Source organism: Planococcus citri, chromosome 2 (assembly GCF_950023065.1).
Source record: "Planococcus citri chromosome 2, ihPlaCitr1.1, whole genome shotgun sequence".
In the NCBI taxonomy this organism is placed as follows: Eukaryota; Metazoa; Arthropoda; class Insecta; order Hemiptera; family Pseudococcidae; genus Planococcus; species Planococcus citri.
In genome coordinates, this window is record NC_088678.1 from 40,404,776 (window position 1) to 40,427,335 (window position 22,560).

Sequence of the window (22,560 nt, forward strand, 5' to 3'; positions counted from 1 at the left end):
CACACACTCGGCTCGTTATCTTAAAAATATACATGATGCATTTTCACAAGGGCATCCACGTAAAAATATGTACAACCGTAGTTTCATTTTACCTAATCCCATCCTCCGGACAGAAGTAGTTTTTAATTTGTAATTGCGGTAACACTAGTATACATAGATATAGAGGTCTAAAGGTCTATAAAGAATTCAAAAAGAATTGTTTTTTAGCCCGTGTCGCGCCTCGCTGCGAGGAAGTTGTAAAATAAGTTTAAATTGAAAAATAAAGGTGTAACATTAAAGGAAAATATTTAAGAAGTGGCAAGTTCTGTTGACAATAAAAGTTTTACGCCTTTTGTGATTTCGTTATTGTGTTTAGAAAGGACTCGGTAGTGCCTTTTTTCCCTTTCGCTGGGGGAGAAAAAAAAAGGGGATGCGGTTGGTGAACTTGGGTACACTGAGAATCAACGAATTCAACGATAAAGCGAACACTGGAAAAAAAAAAACAATAAAAATTACTGTTTCAGTATAGTAACCGGATCCAATCCAAAAATAATAGTGATTTTTACTCAGGCAAAAAATACATTTTACTATAGAATTAAGTAAAATTTATTACTCTCATAGTAAAATTTACTAAATCTCATAGTAAAATTTACTAATCTCATAGTAAAAATCGCAATATTTTTGAATGGGATCCGGTTACTGTATGAAATAGTAAAAATTATCCATAATTTTTTTTTCCGTGAAGGTTGTGGAGGAGATAAAGGAAAATCGTGGTAAGAGAGATAATTTTCATAGTTGTTCTTTTTTTTTTATTTTTGGTTTGCGTGCATGGAGTGAAGTTGGTGTTTAGTAACAAAATGAAAATAATCTCGTAGCTGAGAATGCGATGAGCAGAAATGTGAGATGAAAATCAGAAGTACAACACATAGGTGTTATTTTCGTCACTGCTGCGCTGCAAGAGTAGAAGAACGTGAGACAATTTTTTCATTTTAGAAAATTCTTCGAGCATCATCGTTTGAAAACTTGAAAGGGATGAAAATTTATATGTACTTACTTTTTTTATACTCAGAACCTCACCATTTGAGAAATTTCTCAAAATCCAAATCTGAATCTTGCAAATTCAAACTCCAGAGAAACAGAGAAAAATAATTGGAAAATTTGGCCAACTTTTCTTGAATGAATTCAAAATCTGTCTCGAAAGGAGCAGGTTTCAATTGTAGGGAAGCTGTGAAGGTCTTATCATATCCCTAATACACGGAAAACTGAAGTCTGGTATTCAAAAATTTATACAATAATTTGGCTTTCAGAGTTTTCTCTCAGTACCTAATTTAAACTTTACCATTATTTTCCTCCAATTTTCCTTATAAGATGAACTAAGTAGGTACGTACTCCTCCACTTTATCATCTATTTAAATTCGCCACGCAATATTTGATTATCCGAATTCACCATTACATCACGAAATTACACTTGAATGACAAGAAAATATTCACGTTCCTTGAATTAGGTACCCGTGGATCGAGCTTCAATTTAGTTCTTTAAAAAACCCAAGTCATTACCTGAGAACCAAATTTAAAGCTACCAAGGAGCATTTTTCTGATTTTTTTTTTTGCTAATTTTCAAAGTTGGCTGAAAATTATTCATTCGGGTGAATTTTTTTCATAAAATTCTGAACTCATCATTTTTCTCTTGAAAGTGCTACAATCAATTCTGATCACTGAAAATTAATTCGCGTTAAATGTTGGACATATGAAGTCAATCGGGGCAGGCAAATCTAAAATTCAATACCCGTTAGCTATTGGGTCTAAATTGCGACCGCTTTTTCAGTAGATTTCAAATCCTTGAATGAAGAATAATTTTTACGTAATACACACTCGTAATCTCATCATTACACCTCTGTCGCTAGATGCAAAATGTACGTCATTATGAGCGACCTAATGCCGGGTCAAACACGTACGTAATAGCCGTATTATGTACGTGGTGTTATGTGGCAACACCGCGAAACTCCTCATTACGTACGCGTTACGTTTGGACATAATTTAACCGGTGAACTGGTGAAGTTTGGTCACTCATAGACGCACATTTTTTGCATCTAAACAACAGAAGTGTAAAATGGTGAGGTTACGAGTGTTTATTATGTAAAGCACCTTACATTACGCGATTAATAAAGTGTGTGATTATGAACTCGTGCAAAGTTACAGCGCTCGTCTTCGACTCGCGCAGTAACTTTGCACTCGTTCATAATCACCCACATTATTAATCTAGTAATGTAATGTACTATTCTGCACCACATATAATTTCTGTAGAAAACACAATCAACTTTTGCTTTACTTTGAAGCTCCAGGATGTCTTGAAATAAGTATGTAGGTTGTAATCGATTCGAAGGACTGACTTCAGTATATAAATAAATTTTCAGTTTTGTTTCTAAACACAACGGATAACTTGTATTTTCGAAAATTCGCGAAAAAAACAAAAATCCAGTTTCCGGAGCTCAAATCCTCGTGCAGATGGAAAAGCCAAATTGAGCTTCATCAGATTTTAATTCGGGAGGAATAATTCATTAAGAACGTGTCTCTCATTGAGTTTTGGAAAATTGCATCATCATAAGAACGAAAAAAAAAAAAAAATCATCAAGATATGAAAAAAACTGCGAATTTTCAACTTATTTTCCAACTATTACATATTTCTCAACAGACAAAACAAACCAGAATTTTTTTCAACTGCAAACAAAGATGTTCCAAACTTCAAAGAACGGTTTTTTCTCTCAGTGCATTGAAGATTTTCCCCAAAATGACCAATATTTGTAAGTAGGTAGGTATACCTAGGTATATATATTCTATTTCAAAAAAGAAAAAAAAATGATTTGACGCGAATACAAGCAATGTCAAGCATTTAAAATATTTGATCTTGTCAGTTACAAATTTTATGAGTCAAAATACTTCAAGCCTAGAGATGTGCACTTTTCAGAAAAGTAATTTTGGTAAAATGTTCATTGAAAAGTGTGAAAAGTTGTGAAAAGTGTGAAAAGTAAATTGTGCGAGTCTCATTTTAAAGCTCTCTGTAAGAGCTTCAAATTGATGTATTTTTTGCCTATCTAAAACACACAAAAAAACAAAATAATATTTTTCACTTACTTAATCGAATAGTGACAGTTTTGAGCCTTTCTAGAGCCTCTAACATTTGTGGGTTTTTCAGTTTTGAAAAAAATGTGAAAAATATCAAAAATGGGTGCTGAATTGCGAAGGGAGAGGAGTGGAGAGAGTGAAACTTGATATTTGACTTCATCAATGAGGTCAGTGATCTCTGATGAGTAAATTGATTGATCACTCGCTTTTTTATTAAGTAAAAACTGAAAAGTGAAATGAAAATTAGGAACTTTTCTTTTCAACTTTTCATTGAAAGAAAAGTACTTTTCACACTGCACATCTCTATTCAAGCCTAAATAAAAATGTGAAGTCGTATTTTTCATCACGAGTTCTCAACGCTGCGTTACTTTTTTACGACACTTTCCCTGGATTTATTTGTTTCTTTTTCATAATTATTTTTAGGGGATTTATGATTAAATCGATATGAGCATTTACCATTCCCATGGTCACATTGAATGTTGAACATTTGATAAAATTTTTGATTAATGTTGGTTGATAAAGAAAAAAAGCCATAAGAATCATTATTTAAGAAAATATGGCAATTTTTTTAGATTTCTCGATCATTAATCTTAATCAACATTGAATCAGCATATCCACAAAAAAAGCATTTTACATCAGGGTTCATCAAGTTCAATAGGACATTACAAAAAACAAGTAGGTACTTGGTATATTTTCAAAATTGAATTTCTAAAATATTGTCACTTGGATTCATCACACAATTTTTTTTTTTGGAGTTATTGGTTGTTTTGTTCGTTTTTTACTGCAGGTCCATTTTTGGTATTTTACAAAATTCTAATGGTTTAAATATTTTTATTTTATGAAAAAATTCCATTTAGAAAAAAGGCGTTACCGTGAATCATCAAGAAATATGTACGAGAAAGATATCATTTTCAGTTATCAGACTTTAAAAACTGAATTGCAGAATTTTGGACATGAAATGTGAGGGCGCATACGGAAAGGGTCCTTATGACCAAAAAAAAAAAAAAAAGTTCTCTGAAATTGTCGTAGGAACCCTTTACAGAGTTCCTACAGCAATTTCAGAGAACTTTTTTTTTTTTTTTTTTGGTCGAATGGACCCTTTCCGTATGCGCCCTCACAAATGATCTCAATAATTTTTTCCTTTCACATTGTCTACTATTTCAACAAAGAATTACAGACAACCAAAATTCTACTGGAATACCAAAGAACTGAAGAATTCGAATCATCATTAATTTTACAACAAGAAAATTGCAAAAGTTCAAAAATCTCAAATTTTCAAGAGGCCTGTGGAAGTACCACTTATTCAAAATTGACAGAAATTTAGAAACCAATTTTGGAGATGTCAACATATGAAATTTTTCAGCAATTTCCAGGTGCACGGTAAATACCTACCTAGGCAGGACTGATGCTATCAATGAAAAAATTCTTCTCGTGTTCCTTTTGCAGTTTTGCAAAGATCTTGAATTTTAAAAATATCGCGAGTTGCGATTCTTTTAACCACGATGACTCATAAATTTCACAATAAAAATTTTCAAAAATTAATTTTCGGCTCTTCGATGAAAGTATGTTTCATTTTACGTTTATTCAAAAATTGAAAGTACTAAAGTATATACGCAATTAATTCTCTTTTTTTTTTGCAATCAACTGTAAAATGTTGCTTGCTGTTTTTAGTTTAATGACATTGGAATTTGAAACGAATGGATACAGACTACAATAACACAATTAATTATTTGCGCGATGAAAACAACTTCATTCACACGCTAATAGAAAAGTCAAAACTTCCTATGAAATTAACACCGACCTTAGGCAATACGCATAAATGTATGCGATCCACTTGACATTAAAGAAAAAAATTGAAATGCACACTGCAAGAAAATATGCACAAAAGGTCACTCCTAATCAAGACATCAGCGGAATATGAACAAAAAATAAATAAATATATGTAGTTTGTAATGAATGTAATTCCCAAGAAAACTCGATACAATTCTTAAAAAGTGCTGTGGTTTTAGGGAAATGGTGAGGAAGGGGGAAGGTAATGATAAATTCGATAAAATTAACAGAATTTTGAAAAAAACATACGCATTTTCGGGATTTTAGGTTGAAAATCCAATTTTTTCAACATGGGACCTCATTTCATAACACGGACTGTTATGCTATTTATTCTACGTACTCACAAAAATTGAAAAAAAATATCACACCATTTTTTTGGATGAATTTTTTTGAAAAAATTGATAACAAACAGCAATAGCAATCTGTGTTTTTTTCTTTTCTGATTACTGCGCTCAAAAAATAGGCCAGAAAAGCACAATAAAAAAAATGATAAAATAAAAAAAAGACCAATAAAAATGAAAAAAACTCACCGTTTTTTCGAAAAATTATTCCAGCTTAATATAATCCAACGAAAGAGAAAAAAATGAATTCTGAAGACTGAAGAATATACAATAAAAATTTTTTATCTCGCGTAAATACCACGAAGACGAAACGTAAAAAAAATGTATTTTTTTCGCGCGCGGATTTCGTAAATTTTTGCAAATGGGTTGGTATGAACGCGCACGTGAAGAATGAGATGATTGGATGACTGCAGTTAGTAGTCGGCATTATCATTCGGCCAACAAGACGAACGATTCCGAGCGTTCACGAGCTATGATAAAATTTAAAATACCAGCGACGACGAGGGTAACGCGGGGTGTTAAAGAGTTATGTTTAAAAGTGGCAAAAGACATTCCGATGATGGTGTGTAACCTTATTCTATGGTGTTTTGTGTAAAGAGTTCTATGTACGTATTTCGAAGGGTTAAAACTGTTGCTTATTGTTGTAGAGGGAGAAATAGTTCGAATAAAGGCTCTAGTACACAGAGAGTAGGTACTGTACTGCACAAGTGTACACATAGTACACAGTACACACGTAAGAGATTGATAAAAGCCATTGGTGAAGTAGCCAAGGAGGATGGTAGAGGTGACAGGTTCCACAGATCGAGGGTGTGTATCGTCTATCCATATAAGAATTTGGCAAAGCAATGCCACGGTTTTTGAATCGCTGGAATGTACGTAATTTCATCAAACACGTCGTTGAATTTTTGGGGTGTTCATGTTTTGTTTTTTTCTCTTTCTGTACTTCTATTTCGGTCTGTTCCGGATAATATATTGCCAGTTTTGGCAAAAACTAAAGCGTCTTTCCAAAGGTCGAATTTGTTCGATGTTTCCTCCATTTCTTCAACTTCACTACGCGATTCTGGTAATGATTTTTGTATACTTTTTTTTCTCACAGCTTCATGCACAGAGATAGGTGCTGTCTCTACCCTTGCTCCACTCTGCTCAACTCTTGAGAGTTTTATTGAGGCCGAAGTACGAGGGTACTTCTGTAATATTTTTTTTTTACCCATGCAGTAACGTTGTCGTCGTTCTAAAAGTTGATACTGTTTAGTTGGAATCTGGTATTTTAGTCACGGTCGTATACCATTCCCTCAGCCCCGGTTTACTCTCCGCTGAGCGTCGTCGTCCGACGACTTCTATTTAGTTCGGTAGTTTTTACTCTCGTTGGGATTATCATCGTAGAATCTCCGGTTTACGACGTATTATTTCACGCCTATAGCTTCAACGTGAATATTAATATGGTGTAATATTCACTTTATACAATGATACTTGGTACATTTTTTATCATTCCGACGACATTTCTGTTTACTGAACGGGCAGGGCCGTCGAGAGCCAATGCGGGCCCGGGGCAGATATAATTTGGCCCTATTTCTAGGGGCAAAAGTTATCTATTCAATTCACACGACTGATAAAAATTTTCATTTTCTGTTTTGGATTTTTAGAGGCTCAAATACATATGAATTTTTTCATTCCACAACGAGAAACAAATTGGCCCGAGCGAAGCAAAGGCGAAAGTTTTTGAAAATTTAATTTCGAGAGGCCTGAAAACGATATTGTTTTAGGAAGAAAAGTTTTTTAAATTGTAGTTTTCCTTCCTCGGAATTACTTGTCTGTTTCGAAAATAAGTATTTCTTCAAACTTTTAAGCACCTACAAGCCACAAAAGCTGGAAAATTAACTCCTCATAAATAAAAAATGAGATTGTTTGATTTCTTGAATCATAAATTATTTTTAAATATTTTGACTTCACTTGGCAAGTCCCGCTTTCATTTTCCAAAATTTGAAATTTTTTAAAAATTACAGTTTACAATTTTCAAATTTGAGCTAAGGTCACAGAAATGAACTTCTCATTCCAAAAATATAATAATGATCTACTACATATTTCTTGAACTAAATAAGTTGTTAAAAGCTTTTGCCCTCACATTTACATATGGGTAAGGTATCAATCCAGCGATAGGAAATTCAGCTCTACAGGATCCAAAAACAGTTTTCAAATGAGATTGAAAAATTCGAACTTTTGTTACGAAATGACCTAGATGGAGAAGAAATGGAGGGAGAGGGAGTGATATAATTCGATGGAGTAAAAAATTTTAATAAGAGTGTTCCAATTTAAATTTTTGTTTATACAATTGATTATGAAAATCTAAATTCCCCCGATACCTGATTCTTGTCTCAAATCACAATTCTGCAGTTCATGATGTATTGTTTATTGTTGTAGTGACAAAATCATGGGATTATTTTACATACTTAGTACGGTGATTAGAGGAAGTGGGTAATCGAATCACAAAGAGAAAATTTCAGCTTGCCTTTGGATCACTTCAGTTGCAACAAAAAGTAAACATTTTTGAAGCTCTTCAGTCTCCTACTGCTCCTTCACCACCACAGCCGCCTTCTCCCCCACCAAAGCCACAGCCTTCACCAGCACCACCGCCGTCACCTCCAACCACTCCATTACCATCATTAAAAGCATACCCATCACCATGACCCTGACCATCTGCGACATAACCTGCATCAGTTTCTATAATTGATGCAAGACTTGCGTCAACAGCTGCCACAGCAGCGACGAAAGCTACATTATTTCCCATGAAATCACCCATATCCGAGTATTCAGTTTCAGATTCTGCCTGTGCATCTGATGAACCTCCTGTTACTTGGTTTTTCGGTGATTTTGGTACACGTAAAGATAAAACTCCTTTGATGTTCAATCCTAATTGGGTTGCTGGTAAGCCTAACGTTTCAATCATCGTGTCTGTCACAGGGCACTTATACATACAACTATCTATCGAATAAGTCTCCAGTATGGAACGCCCGTTCTTATCTCGACACAATATTTCTATAGTTAGACTGCAACGTAGCTGCGTAAGTTGGGTTACTATGATGATAGCGTGGTCTCTAGAATCGACAAGTATCCTCCAAAATAATTTAACTGGCACATTCTTAGAACATTTCAATACGCCACACATCATAGTTGAAGTGATCGGGACTGTTGTTTCATATGTACCCGAATACAACGTCAGAGGAGTGTTAGTCTGAGAACAAGTACATGTACGCATGTGATTAAATCAGCTAGAAAATTTTTTCTAATGGTGTCTTTCTGTAATATTTTCACCAATGTTTTCAATCAAACTTACTGTTTTACTGAACACTTGGATGAACCGGTCAGCTCTAAGCAATCCGTGGAATATACTGCGGGATTTTACGGGTGTGAAATTAAAAGGAAACAGCGTTGTCCGCTCCCAAATCCTTGCTGGCATAAAGTACGGCCCAGCGAATCGGTAAATGAAGTTTTTCTAGAGGTAAAGTTTTCAAATTTTAATGTTCGCAGGACTAAATGGATACGCAGGTTTGTGGTTATTTGCGTTTTCTACTCACGGTGTAAAATTTTTGTACGCGACGAAGATTTTTATCCAAGTAAGACTTGAACACCTGCGATATTTTAGGTTCATACCATAATCTCTTTTCCAATAGCAGTAAATCTGGAGATACTATATGTTGAATTGTGTATAGTGTTCCTATGCCTTTAGCTTTAGAATGGCATATTTTGTAAATAGACATGAATTCAGCAGTCTGTGTCAAGTTCACATGATTAGATGTATTGTGGAAAACTAAAATTAAAATTGTTTAAATTGAATGCTAAATTACCGGACCATCCTTGCTCACCAATACCTGAAAAACCGCATATGTTAGTATTTTTAGTAATCAAAACATGCTCGAACTGGAAAGGTTAATTGAAAAGAAACACAAGGTTGCCTCGTTCTTGTGAGGCCAGTAAAGCTGTCAGACTCAAAAATTGTTATATTTTGTGTCTGTCCATCTTTGGAGACAATGAATGTTTTCAACTTTTACCAACAGGGGAGCCTTTTGAACGCAAAATCTCCGATTATACATATTAGAACAAAAACAAGCTAGATAGGCAGAGCATGTTTTCAGACTCTCGTAAGCAAAATTTCAAGCGTCAAAGTTCATTTTTGGATTATTGGGAAATATTTGAAAATTTCAAAAATTCAAAAAAGCTGTTTTAAGGTTGATTTTTAAATTTTTTTATGAAATATGAATTTTTTGAGGAAAATGAACCGATGTGAATGATTCCTTCAATTCAACTACCACACATCAACAAGTAGTTTTGAGCCATTCTGGAGCTTTCAGCGATTGTCATGACCCATCAAAATAGGTCACATACAAAAATGTGATCCCGAGATTCCATTTTGATGAATCGCATAACACCTTGAAAAATTGACTCAAAAATTTGGATTAAAATATCTCCAAAAATTCTACAGATGAGTTTTTATAGAAATATTTGAAATTTTTTGAAGTTTTAAACCCATTTGTAGGTTACAAGACATTTTTCAAAGAATCTTGAAAATCAGGACTAAATATTGAACTAAAAATTATTTAGAAATACTCGAAAACATTCTCATTGTAATATAAATTTGAATTTATCGCGAAATTTTATTCAATTTTGATTAGTCTCTGGACACTTTTCTAAAATTCCGAAAAATCATATCACTCAATTTTGAACTCAAAATTCTTAAAAAATGTTCATAAATAGAGCTCGGATTTTTATGATTTGTCATATTTTCATTCATCGCAGAAGATCGTGCATATCCTATGGATTTTTGTGAATCATACAATTCTGAGTAAAATAAGCCCAACTTGTTAGTGCATATTTTGCATATTTTGGGCATAAATGCATATAAATGCATACTTTAGACATTTTAAGCGCATATTCGTCATATTTTGGCCATTTTTCCCATTTTTCAGTCATATTTTGGAAATTTTGGCCAAAAAATGATTTTTTGGTAGTGCTTTTCATTAAAAATGTAAAAACTTGAAAAAAATTTAAAAAACGATTTTAAAAATTTTTTCACCACGTTGAGGCAATTTGTAGTATGTTAACCTAGAATTGGTTATTCAAAGTAAAATTGAAGACTTTCACCTCTTTTTTTGAATTTTTTAATTTTCTAGCCTTCCCTTCACCTTTAGAATGAAAAATCCTTTCTATAGATACCCATATTGATGTTGCATAAAAGTGCATATTTTGATGGATAAGAGCATATTTTGTCATAATTTGATCAAAATAAATGCATATTTTATGCGCATAAAATGATTTTTCAAGTGCATAAAAATCCGAGCTCTATTCATAAACAATTTTCATTGAATTTAAAATTTTTGTAAAATTTTACCTTAATTCTTTTTTACGAGTAGGTATTCGAAAATTTCATAGATCACGACTTAATTTTGAGCTCACATTTTTACTGTGACACATAATTATTTGAAATTCTCGCAGGGTGTGTCTCATTCTGTTTAGTCGCATGACACTTCTCAAAAATCTGAAAATCACGATTTATTTTCGAGCTCAAAATTCTACAAGAATGCTCGAAAAATATTTTCATTGAAATATTCAAAATTATTCGTGTAAAATTGTTATCTATGTATTTTGATAGGTCACAGGGTCAATTTTGAATAATACTACATCAGCTCATTTTTACTTTAAATTTTAGGAAGGGGAGTGACTTCGTGCAATTTGTTTTTCTCAAAATTTGATTCAATCATTGAACTCAGTTTTAAAATTATTGTTGGCTGTCAACGAAGCAGTGTTGACCACTCAAATAATTTTGAAAAAAATTAGCAGTGGTAAGAAAACACTGAAAAACGTAAAGTTTTTTTGCTTTCCCAAAAATTACTTTTCAGGAGGAATCATTTTTACCGGATAGCCAACTTCGTAAATTTCTGCTTCTGATTTTCCGCAGTACATCGGATTATTCATTTCATCTGTCAGTTTTAATTTCTTAATCGAAGGTTTTGCTTTTTCTTTGCACACCATATTTGCGCCTTCATACTCCACAAGTGTGAACAGTTGGCTTTCTTTGTAAGAGCTGTCAGTTTCTCTCCACTTTTTTTCGAAATTCTCCCCCCACTCGCCATAGGCAGGACATGCGATATAGAAGTGATCTGTTTGTCCATTTTCGTCTTCTTTTTCGTCGTAATAATAACCAGCCACTTCAACATTGTCTGTGGAATGAGGAACAGCGAGTTCCCATGACGGCGACTCTCGCTTTTTTATTACAGCCAATGGATCTGAGATACCACGTCTAGGTACGAAAATTTCTGAAAATCGAAATTATAGTATACTGTGTAATGTCAAATTCTGCAATAGGAATTTTTTTAAGGCAACGATTCTTCGATTACCTTTTAATGAGGCGGTGTCTTTGATATCCGATGAGATGGTTCCTTCGATGAGTAAGAAAATCGAGAAAATGACGAACAAACTTCGTGGGGACTTCATAGTTGAATGAAAACGCCGGATTGGTGATCACTAACTATAAAGTTCGTCCATTCTTTATCACATAATACGTTAAAAATCACTTATGCGACGAAAAATCGTTCAAAACAATTTTTCGGCTACGTGAATTTTTGATTTACGTAAATAAATCGTTGAACAGCAAGCTCATTTTGTGTTTAAAGTCTTCCGAATCTTCTGATGACTGATGGATGACTGTGTTTTCATGAGTTTTTAAAGTTTACGTAGGTGCTTACGCGATTTAGATACAAACGCACGAGGAGTACAACAGGTGCTAAGCCAGTGTCTGCCTATAAGAAATAGAACCACTTGAATAATTTTTATCAAAGACAACTTTAATAGTTTTTCAAACGTAGGTATCCGCGAAATCTGATGTAGAAAATTAACAAAAAACCATAAAGCCCTCATGAGAAGTCGAGCTCCCATAAATGAGAGGACTGAAATTTTCAGCAAGTTCATTCGATTTATTTGGGTCCCATTGAATAAGCCGTTCTAATTCTATAGCTACTGTAACTATTCATGATCAAAAAATAAATAAATATCTGAACCGGGAATGAAGATTATTGAAATGGACAGAGATGAATCGAAAGAGATTAATAAAATACACCATGCACCAGCAAAAATTTTAGGTAGGTACTAAAAATTCATTTTTGCATTTTTATAACCGCTAATTAGTCGCCATAGATTATTTTTTTTCAATTACACAGACAAGAGGACATCATAGCACATGGTAAAGGGAACATAGTCATAGTATAGGCCTAAGCATTAGTTAAAACAAGAGTAAATTATCTTAGGTCTGAAAGGAGTAGCTTTCTCCTTCAAGTCAAGTTTTAATTGAGAAGTCAGTAGCCTTCGCGTGTCGGCGTCGGCTGTAATTTATAGTTTTGGGTAAGAATTCATTCTTCCGTATCGTATCTGTCTTTTTTTTTAGCTTTCACTTTGTGCAGAACATGTTTTGTTGCAAGGATATTTCAGTAAAAGGATAAAATGCAAGTTGCACCTAATATATATAAGTGGCATGAGTTCACTTTTCAAGAATAAATTAATAAAACGCTCATAGTTACTTCAGTAATCCAAATGAGCTATACTTTTCATAATACGAGTGACGAACTATAAAGCTGCAAGAAAAATGAAAATGCATTCCACATCTTTCACATCCGCAATTTCATCTTCGGCAACAACACCCTAGGGTGTACCTTATTTGTATAGTGAAAAAAAATTTTCGATTTTTTTCGCTCCTACCCCCCCCCCCCCCCAACATGACCTCAGGTGAGAAAATGATACCCTGAAAATTTCAGCCCTCCAGGTGAAAGAAAAGTCGTGCCAGTGCCCCCCAATTTTCCCATATATGAAAAAATTGAAGTATCAGAGACATCAGTTTTTGTCTTTCTCAATATTCTTCAATTTTGGGGGTCTCATAAAAGAGGACCATCATCCTTTGGAGGACAAAAGGGTGCTTTTCTTGAAAAAGTGGTTATCTAAAAGTATTCTGGTCAGAAATTGAACATTATCAAAAAATGTGTACAGATATGAATTTTTCATTTTTTTCAGTTGATTTTTTTCAACTTTGAGGGTCTTATAGGTAGTAACCAACATGATTTGGGAGGCCGGGGAAAGGTTCAGTGTTTATTCAGAAAGATTCTCCACATGAATAAAAAATTTTCAAAAAATTTCTACAGACATCAATTTTTAATATTTTTTTTATTTTTTCCAAATTTGAGGGACTCCATACAAGAGAGCCAAAATCATTTGGGAGTCCAACAATGGTTTTTTCTTGAAAAGGGGGTTGTGTAGAGCAATCCTAATGTGGAAATGAGATATTTTCATCAAATTTTCCATAACTTTGATTAACTTTTTATCATTTTTTTGTGATTTTTCAACTTTGACACTCTCATCGGAGATTTTCAGGCGTTCTGGCCATTTTGCTCGTTAAGTAGAGCATTCTCTACATCGACACTCCAAAGAGTGTTGTCTGTAGAGTCTCCGATGTCGTCACCGTCCGGGCTTGCTGTGTCAAGCAAGTGAGGGGCTCCTTACAAGGTGGCCAATATGGTTTGAAGGGCCGGGGAAATTTTTTTCTTAATAAGGGGATTATTTAGAAACATTCTGGCGCAGAAATAAAGAATTTTCACGAATAGAACTTTTTTTTGATTTTTTTCCCACTTAGAGGGCTACCGGCACCACTTTTTTTTACAGATAGGGGAAAAATAAAAAATAGGGAATTATTTTCTCACCTGAGGTCATGTTTTTGGGGGTGGGAGCTACAAAATTCCAACTTTTCAAAATAAGGGACACCCTAACAACACCCGTTAGCTCATGATAAGTATTTTTGATGAGGCGCATAGTACAGTTCATGGAATTTCATCCGTGATACTAAAATTACAAATATCATTACTTTGATCACACCACCACGAAAATTCTCAAAGTCGTAGCTGAAATTTCAAAAATTAAAGTTGAACCAGAAAGCTATGAAATAAACTCCGTTTCAGTGTTTCATTTTTTGAAAACCGAAACTACGTTAAATGCGTAAAAGTTGACTGCTGTTAAGGTACGTCTACGTACTACGTAGAATGTGTCGTAGGTAAGTATTTCAAAACAGCGTTTAATGATTATACCACAAATCAAAACAGAAGGTCAGAAATCAAATTAAAATCGTAAGGTTGGAATTCTGTAAAATGTTAGCAAACACTGCAAGCTGTTGAGTAATTTCAAATCGAGATCATTTGCGTAACGCGTGATTAGGTATGTACGAGTATCTTTGATGGGCCGATGAAGACACCAGATAAATTATTAATTATTAAACGCGCATTTATAAAATGTTTACCATTAATGTGAACCAGAATTCACGTAGTACATACGTAGCTCATACCTAGATCTACTAAGTTCATGTGTGCGCGAGCCTGTCCATGTAATTTACGTTTGCCAGTGCTAAGTACAAATAAAAAGAGTTAATAATAATCATGTTGTCGTTGCACGTTGTCGTCGTTTAGGCCAATCTCCAATACTAGATACAGAAAGGACGGATAGCTGGTAAACCGTGCCACGCCGCCGCCCACTGCTAGAATGTTGTCCGTAGTTAAAGAAAACGTCAAGGAAATGCGAACAAATGCCAAAGATGCGACGACCAATGTCAAGTACTGGCATCAAACTTACGGATCTGTGATGGGTAAGATATGATAAAAGCTCTAAGCTGATCAACACGAGGGTGGACCGTCTTTGACCTATTTTGGGAAAATTGGAGGGAAGATCCGAAAAAAAGTTGTGGGGGACCTCAGAAAGCGATTTTTGGTCCCCAACTTTCAAGTACCATTACTTTTGTATTGGGGTTTCAAATTTCAAAATTAACATTGAAAATGAAAAATAGTGTTAAGTGCCACATTCGACATTTTCCCACTTTTTAAGGTTATTTTTCACAAGATTTGAATTTGGTCTAAAAACATACTCAAAACCCCTGGGGAAGAGTAAAAAATTCAAAAATGGCTTTCATCCATATAAGTAGACATAATATACATATGAAGTGATATGATCAATTATTCCTAAAAAAAATATTTTTTAATTTCGAAGACCCCCTACAATTATCCAAAAAAAAAAAGTCAAAGATGGCTCACACAATTTCAACACCACTAGATACAAATATGAAGACTTTCGAGGAAAACTGCATTACATTTTATAAGTACTCTTTTTTTACAGCTTCGTTAACGATTTTGATGTCGTCATTTTGGACAATATACATTTCGCCAGTTCTGCTGAAATTCAACAATAACGAAATCGACTTCAATATAACGGTGACGGAAAAAACGTGGATCGTGTCGATAATGGATTTTGGTAACTTACTCAGCCCAATCGTGGCTGGGCAAGTGATGGACCGGTACGGAAGAAAAAGAACGCTGGTATTTTCGGCTTTGGTATACGTTGCATGTGCGGTTTTGGTGTTATTCGCGCGCTCTGCAGCTCATCTGTTTGCAGCCAGATTATTGGCCGGCATCAGTAAGGGCCTTGCATTCACCGTAACACCAATTTACGTGGCCGAAATCTCCTCCAAGAACATTCGCGGCAAGCTAAGTTCCTATTTCTACGGCTTCTTCTGCGTGGGCACGGTGGTGGCAACCGCCATCGGACCGTACGTTTCTTTTCACACTTATAACCTGATCAGTCTAACGCTGCCTGTCTTCTTTCTCGTCATGACCATACCGTTGCCGGAGTCCCCTTACTACTACGTAATGACCAATCAACAAGATAAGGCTAAGAAAGCGTTGCAGTGGTACCGAGATATTTCCACCAAACAGAAAGAGGTGCGTATGCAATATGCATCATGTAACTATTGTAACTAGATACATGAAAGGTCATCACGGGCTGCCCGATAAATTTCTACTCCGCCTCACCCTCAGACACCTACCCTTTTGCGCTTGAAAAAGTGAAAAAATGATAGCATGAGGCCGAGGCGATTAAAAACAATCGAGTTGCCTAAGGGCCATTCCACGTCAATCCAACCAAGAAGTGGCAAAGGGAGGGGGGGGGGTCGGTGATTTTTTTTAAAATTTCTCCTGTGGAAAGACCTTCCGAAGGGATGACCAATGACGCAAATCGCAGTCCTCTAGCCATTTTTTAAAGGCTGCGAGGGGATGTCAAAGTTTTCAGTAAACTTGAAATATCATCCATTTGAGCAGTGGATTACTCGATAACCGAGATATCTACCAAAATGGAACTTTTTCCAATAGTTAGGGGTTTTGAAAGGCTTTTTGGTGATATCATAAAAATCAGTGTTGCCACTTTTTTTCGTACGAAAAATTGGTTCGAAAAGTTACGAAACGTAGTTTTCATATCGTTCCACTCTCAAAAATTCTGAAAAAATATATTATTATGGACAACTTTTCATTCTGAACAATGAACACGCATTAAAAAATTGAGATGGCATTATTTCGTAAAGTCGATTTAAAAGAATTGAAAGTTTGCGAAAAAACGCGATTTTTTGATTTAAAACATGGAAAAAAGTTTTGATTGGTCAAGTTGACCCATTTGACCCCTATTTTTACGCATCCGTTGAAATAGTTGAAAAACCCCTTCGCTCGATGAAATTAACTCATCACAAAAAAAACAAAATTCAAAAAAAATCAATTTTCAATTCCAAACATCAAAAACAGTTTAAATTTATTCAGTTGTCTTATTTTGACTCCTTTCTGACATATTTCATAAAAAAGTTGATAAAAATTACAATCATGGCCAAAAAATTAAAATTCGTTTATTTTTGAATTTTTTCGAATTTTGATTTTTTAGTGACGATTAGGGCAAGGATTTTTATGCGTTAAAAAACTAAAAATATGCGCAGTAAATATGCGCTAATAAAAAGGTTAAAATATGCGAACATATGCGCTATAAAACCCCATCATCAGGAGTATCAAAATACAGGATTTTTAAAGTGTTATAAAAAGAGCAATTAGATTCAACTTTTTTTTTACTAATTGATAAAATAACTTCAACATTATTTATTAATATGAATTAATAAATAAAAAATCAATGAAACAATGATCAAAAACAAGATCAAAAGATTACAAAAAAATGAGTGTAAATTTTTAAGAAAATATAAATTTTTTTTTCAATTTTTGAAGCTTGAAAAAGCCAATGTTTTTTCCCTCAAATATGTAGAAACAAAATTACGGAGATTTAACAAACATTTGTTGATGGAAGTGTTTTTGACCAGTCCTAGTGAAAATATGCATTTTTACTTACGTATTTATGGTCGAAATAGGCAAAAATATGCGCTATAAACTTTTGCATACGGATTCAGAATCTCATGAATCGCATAGATAACTTGGATATGCGCTATTTAGTATAACGAGAAAAAATATGCATTTACATAAAAATCCTAGCCCTGGTGATGATTTCATTTCATTGAGTGAAAGGGGCTTTTCAACTTTTTCAACGGATATGTAAAAATAGGGGTCAAATGGGTCAACTTGACCAATCAAAACTTTATTTCGTGTTTTAAATCAAAAAATCGCATTTTTTCGCAAACTTTCAATTCTTTTAAATCGATTTTACAAAATAATGCCATCTCAACTTTTTAATATGCTGTTCATCAGCATGAAAAGACGAAAAGTTGTCCATATATTTTTTTTCAGAATTTTTGAGAGTCGAAACGATATGAAAAATACGTTTTGTAACTTTTCGAGCTAATTTTGCGTACTAAAAAAAGTGGCAACACTGATTTTTATGATATCAACAAAAAGCCTTTCAAAACCCCTAACCATTTGAAAAAGTGTCATTTTGGTAGGTACCTATCGCGGTTATCGAGTAATCCACTGTTCAAATGGATGATATTTCAAGTTCACTGAAAACTTTGACACCCCTTAACAGTCTTGACTCATAATTACACAAAAAAAAACATAAGTTTTTACGTCAAAACAAAGTTCATAATTTCTAAATAATTTTTGCAAAAAATCAAAATAAAAGCAGGATAAACAGGATAATTAGAATTAGACACATTGAAACACTGTATTTCGAATAAGGTGCCTATGCCCACACGCTGCTCAAGAAACTTTTACGTTGAAATTAACTCATTAATCAAAGATTCGGTCTTAGGTCAAGCACACTTCTGAGAAAGATCATAGTCTTGAAAATTTGAGATTAGAATACACTTTCCAACAGCAGTAGTCCCATTGTTATCTCTGATTTTTTGAGATTCAGATATCTACCGACTTATTGAAAGATTGTAAAATGCACGTTGAATCTATCTACATAGTTTGAATTGATTAATTACGAATTGAGATTAGGGTTTTTGAATATTTCATCAATCGATAGCAGTTTTCTACGTTTATCATTTACCTACGCAGCGCGGCAATTCGGCAATTTGGCAATTCGGCATGATACACAGACAACCTAAATCTCTGTTTCTAATTCTGGGAATAGAAATTTTGAAAGAGGAAGGGGTGAAAATTAATCGGGCACTCGTTAGTACTCGTACGAGTAACAGGCAGTTAATACTGCCCTTGAACTAACCAATGCGTAAACAGCAACACTCGACTTGATAGCACTACAGATACGTTCTTTCATCTTTATTCAGTTTGATTCAATACGTTGCGATCCAAAAAAAAAAACATTTCAGGTCGGTGCCGACAAAGAATTAAGATTCTCAACTTTAAAAAACCAATTTTTGGTTAATCTCCCACTCAAAATGAACTTCCTCATAAAATTTTCCTCAAAATCCAGGATGTTTTTTTTTTTACCCATCAAGTGAAAGTAGCCTCAGCCTGTTATATCGTAACTTGACGTAACGTCAACTTGGAGGCTGCAAAAAATGGGTGGATGCGTACGAGTATCAGTGTAGCTGACTTGGTAAGTGGATAAGTGTTATTGTTTACGCATCATTTCGACTGCAGTCAGTGAATCAGGTACCATGAAAATATTCCTAATTTTAATGCAGGATATTTATACCCATGTGTTGATAGTTTTTGACAGAAATGGAATTCGAAGAGATCACCGAAACCATCGCCAGTCAATCGACAGTCAAAGGAAACTACAAAGAATTATTCGCGAATAGCGTGTTCCGCAGAGCTCTGGTCATCGTATCGATGATAGGTCTGACGCAGCGTTTCGGCGGCATCAGCTACATGCTGTCATACGGTGCCCACGATTTACCGGATAGCGGCGCCCGCAACTGGTTCGCAGTGAAAGAATGTTTCGTCGTGTTCAGCGTCGTATCGATTTTGGCCAACATTCCTCCGGCCATATTCGTAGACCGTGTAGGACGGAAGCCCATCTTACTGTGGTCGGCGATAACGACTAGCGTCGTCCTGTACGTGGGCGTCGCGTATTTCGTAATTTTCAACGCAAGCGGACGCAATATTGCCTGCGGTTGTGGCGGCGTCTCCCGCGACGATAAGTATTTTTGGATTCCGTACGGTGTGGTGATATTTTTTTCATTTTCATTCACCGCCGGCTTGGGCGTCCTTACGGCCACCTTTCAGGGCGAAATGTTTCCATCCAAAATCAAACGGTACGCTTCGTCAACGTTAATAATGCTACTGTCGGCTGCTTCGTTTCTTATCAACTTGAGTCATCAAACGGTAACCGAGCGTTTTGGCGTTGCCGGCAATTATTTCGTAGGCGCAACCAGTTGCGCGTGTTTCTCTGTGTACGCTTATTTCTATGTATTCGAAACGAAAGGTAAAACCTTGAAAGAAATTCAGGATAGTTTGATGGGCGATGTGAAGACACCGACGACAACAACCACGCTGGAATCAGCACCGCCACCACCATCGTTGGCCGAAGAAGTCAAAGAGCAAGTTCCGGTTGCCCCTGCCAGCGAATCGTAAAAACCACCAAAACTTCAAACTGATGAACTGAAACAAAATTCCAAATGTTGCGCCAGCAGAAACCATTTCTCTTCATTCGGATTCTAGTCCATTTTTAAAATTCGTAAATACTCGCGAACCATTTTCAAATTGCGTCAATTTTCAATACGAAATCAAAAGGGGGAAAGAAACGCCGCACCGGATCGAAGCACTACAAATACATAAGCCAACAATTCATTACAATATAGTAATTAACTATCAATCGTAGTCTAGTCCGAGATGAGACATTTTCGCGTTACTGATTTTGAAATAAAAGTCTACGAGTACTTCTTGATCTTTTTTTCTGCAATTCGACGATCACATCATATTCCGACATTTTTGTTTGAGGAACAGTTGTAGTTCAAATCTTCATGAAAATTGATTTTGCATTTTTCTGACGTTCAAATAAGTACCTACCTATCAAGTATCATACATAGGTAAATTGTGAATTTGGATAACAACCAACATTGAACGTGTCAATTGAATGCAATTTTCATCCTAATTCAACAACATTAAGAAACACACACGTAGGATGTTTCATAGCATCAAGGGAGGGTTTTGGAAAATACGCCAAATTTTTATTTTAAAAAATACGATAAAAATCGAATAACACGATTCAGTTGCCCAAATTTGGCCTGAAGGTGAATTTTTGAACGCTACTTTGGAATGTTGAATACATATAAGACTTACAAGGGAACCTCTTGAGGTGTCCGCCTCCGATTTGAACGGGACCGCGATTATTGGAAAGAGCATGTTCGAAAACCCCCAAATCAAAATTTTCAGCTGCCCAAGTTCAAAATAGACTATTTTGGTGATTTATGCTATTTTTTTTAAAGTACGTACTTGATCAGTAAAAATGTTCAAAATAATCCTAAAACTGATATTAACCCCCCAAATCCAAATTTCGCCATTTCCAGTTATTCTAGAGCCTCCAGCGCTATTGTATGTACAATTTCTCCAGAATTTTGAATTTGCTCCAGAAGGCGTGAATATGAAGTTGGACAGCTAAAAATCGAGTTATGTGTTATACTCGATCAGTTTAACGAGTTTATCCACATTTGAGTCGGTTTTGGGAGGGACACCTCAAGAATGGTTTTTTGACCATCTATTTTCAAAACTGGTCAAAACATTTATCTTTTGATTTTTTGGACTTTGAAAAAAGCTGGTTAAAAAACCACTCTTGAGGTGTCTCTCCCAAAATCGGCTCAAATGTCGATAAACTCGTTGAACAGATCGAGTATAACACACAACTCGATTTTTAGCTGCTCAACTTCATATTCACGCCTTTTGGAGCAAATTCAAAATTCTGGAGAAATATAAAATTAGCGCTGGAGGCTCCAGATCGGTGAGAAATGGCGGAATTCGGTTTCGGGAGGTTGGTTATGAACGAAATACAGCGATTCGCGCAAATTTCAAAAATTTCCTCGCAAACAGGAAACTTGATTTTTTTGGATTTTTTATTTGAAAAAAACTGGTCAAAAAACCAGTCTTGAGGTGTCCCTTTCGAAACCGACTCAAATGTGGATAAACTTGTTAAACAGATCGAGTATAACACACAACTCGATTTTTAGTTGCTCAATTTCATATTCACGCTTTCTGGAGCAAATTCAAAATTCTGGAGAATTTGTAAAATAGCGCTGGAGGCTCCAGAATGACTGAAAATGGCGAAATTTGGATTTGGGTGGTTAATATCAGTTTTAGGATTTATTTTGAACATTTTTACAGATCAAGTACGTACTTAAAAAAAAAAGCATAAATCACCAAAATAGTCTATTTTGGATTTTCAAAAATTCGCCAAAAATCGAAATGAACTTAGGCAGCTGAAAATTTTTATTTGGGGGTTTTAGAACATGCTCTTTCCAAAAATCGCGGTCCCGTTGAAATCGGAGATGGATACCTCAAGAGGGTCCCTTGTTAGAAAAATTTGGCCACAATTTTTGTAACTCTTGAAATTATGAAACATGAGCCAGTGTCTGAACGCCTTAAATGCAACACGTTAGACAAGCATTCAAACAGATCGGCGATTATCATTATCACTTCTGATCGTTGCTCGTCAGTATGGCGACACTAATTGAGCAAACTTGTTACTCATTTCTACCGCAAAATGATCCTCGAAAGAGCACTTGGACGCAAATAAAATTTCCATTCAACTGGAAATACTTCGCAACTCATGCACACTTGGTCTTAAGCGATTGCCATGCTTTTCATACACGTTAAATACGTTTAAGTATCTTTGAAGACCTCATTGTAAGGCGTACTTGTCGTCACTTGTGGTATTGTTGTGTTTGGAAATTTTCATCTTGGTTGGGGCGCGAGCGAAAACAACACACATAATGAAATGTCGTCGTCGTACAACAACAAAAGCCAACGAGGAACAGAGTGAAAAAATTTCAGCTCTTTTCTCAACACAACGTCAAGCGTCGCGTACTCACTCCCGCAATGTTTATCTTTTCATG

General features: G+C 35.1%; 2 protein-coding genes across 3 annotated transcripts in view; one reads left to right on the forward strand and one right to left on the reverse strand.

Moving 5' to 3' along the window:
• LOC135835772 (lachesin-like) overlaps positions 1–22,560 on the reverse strand; it is a 201,284-nt gene that overhangs the window by 148,356 nt on the left and 30,368 nt on the right. The window contains exon 1 of one of the 2 annotated variants that reach the window (XM_065350193.1): positions 5,463–5,680. The exons of the other annotated variant lie outside the window; for it this stretch is intronic. The gene's annotated coding sequence lies outside the window, so the exon portion shown is untranslated. Of the gene's footprint in view, positions 1–5,462; positions 5,681–22,560 lie in introns of those variants that run through there. 2 annotated transcript variants of the gene reach the window in all.
• Positions 14,601–20,391, forward strand: LOC135835770 (facilitated trehalose transporter Tret1-like). Its single transcript, XM_065350190.1, has 3 exons — positions 14,601–14,940; positions 15,465–16,066; positions 19,220–20,391. Exons 1-3 carry the CDS (start codon positions 14,838–14,840, stop codon positions 20,084–20,086), a joined length of 1,572 nt encoding a protein of 523 aa, XP_065206262.1. The 5' UTR covers positions 14,601–14,837; the 3' UTR covers positions 20,087–20,391.

Bases quoted from the DNA above. Each gene is read 5' to 3' on its own strand.
- LOC135835770 (XM_065350190.1), top strand. From the start codon at position 14,838: ATGTTGTCCGTAGTTAAAGAAAACGTCAAGGAAATGCGAACAAATGCC. The intron at 14,941-15,464 runs GTAAGATATGAT...CTTTTTTTACAG, and splicing joins AACTTACGGATCTGTGATGG to CTTCGTTAACGATTTTGATG. The intron at 16,067-19,219 runs GTGCGTATGCAA...ATGTGTTGATAG, and splicing joins TTTCCACCAAACAGAAAGAG to TTTTTGACAGAAATGGAATT.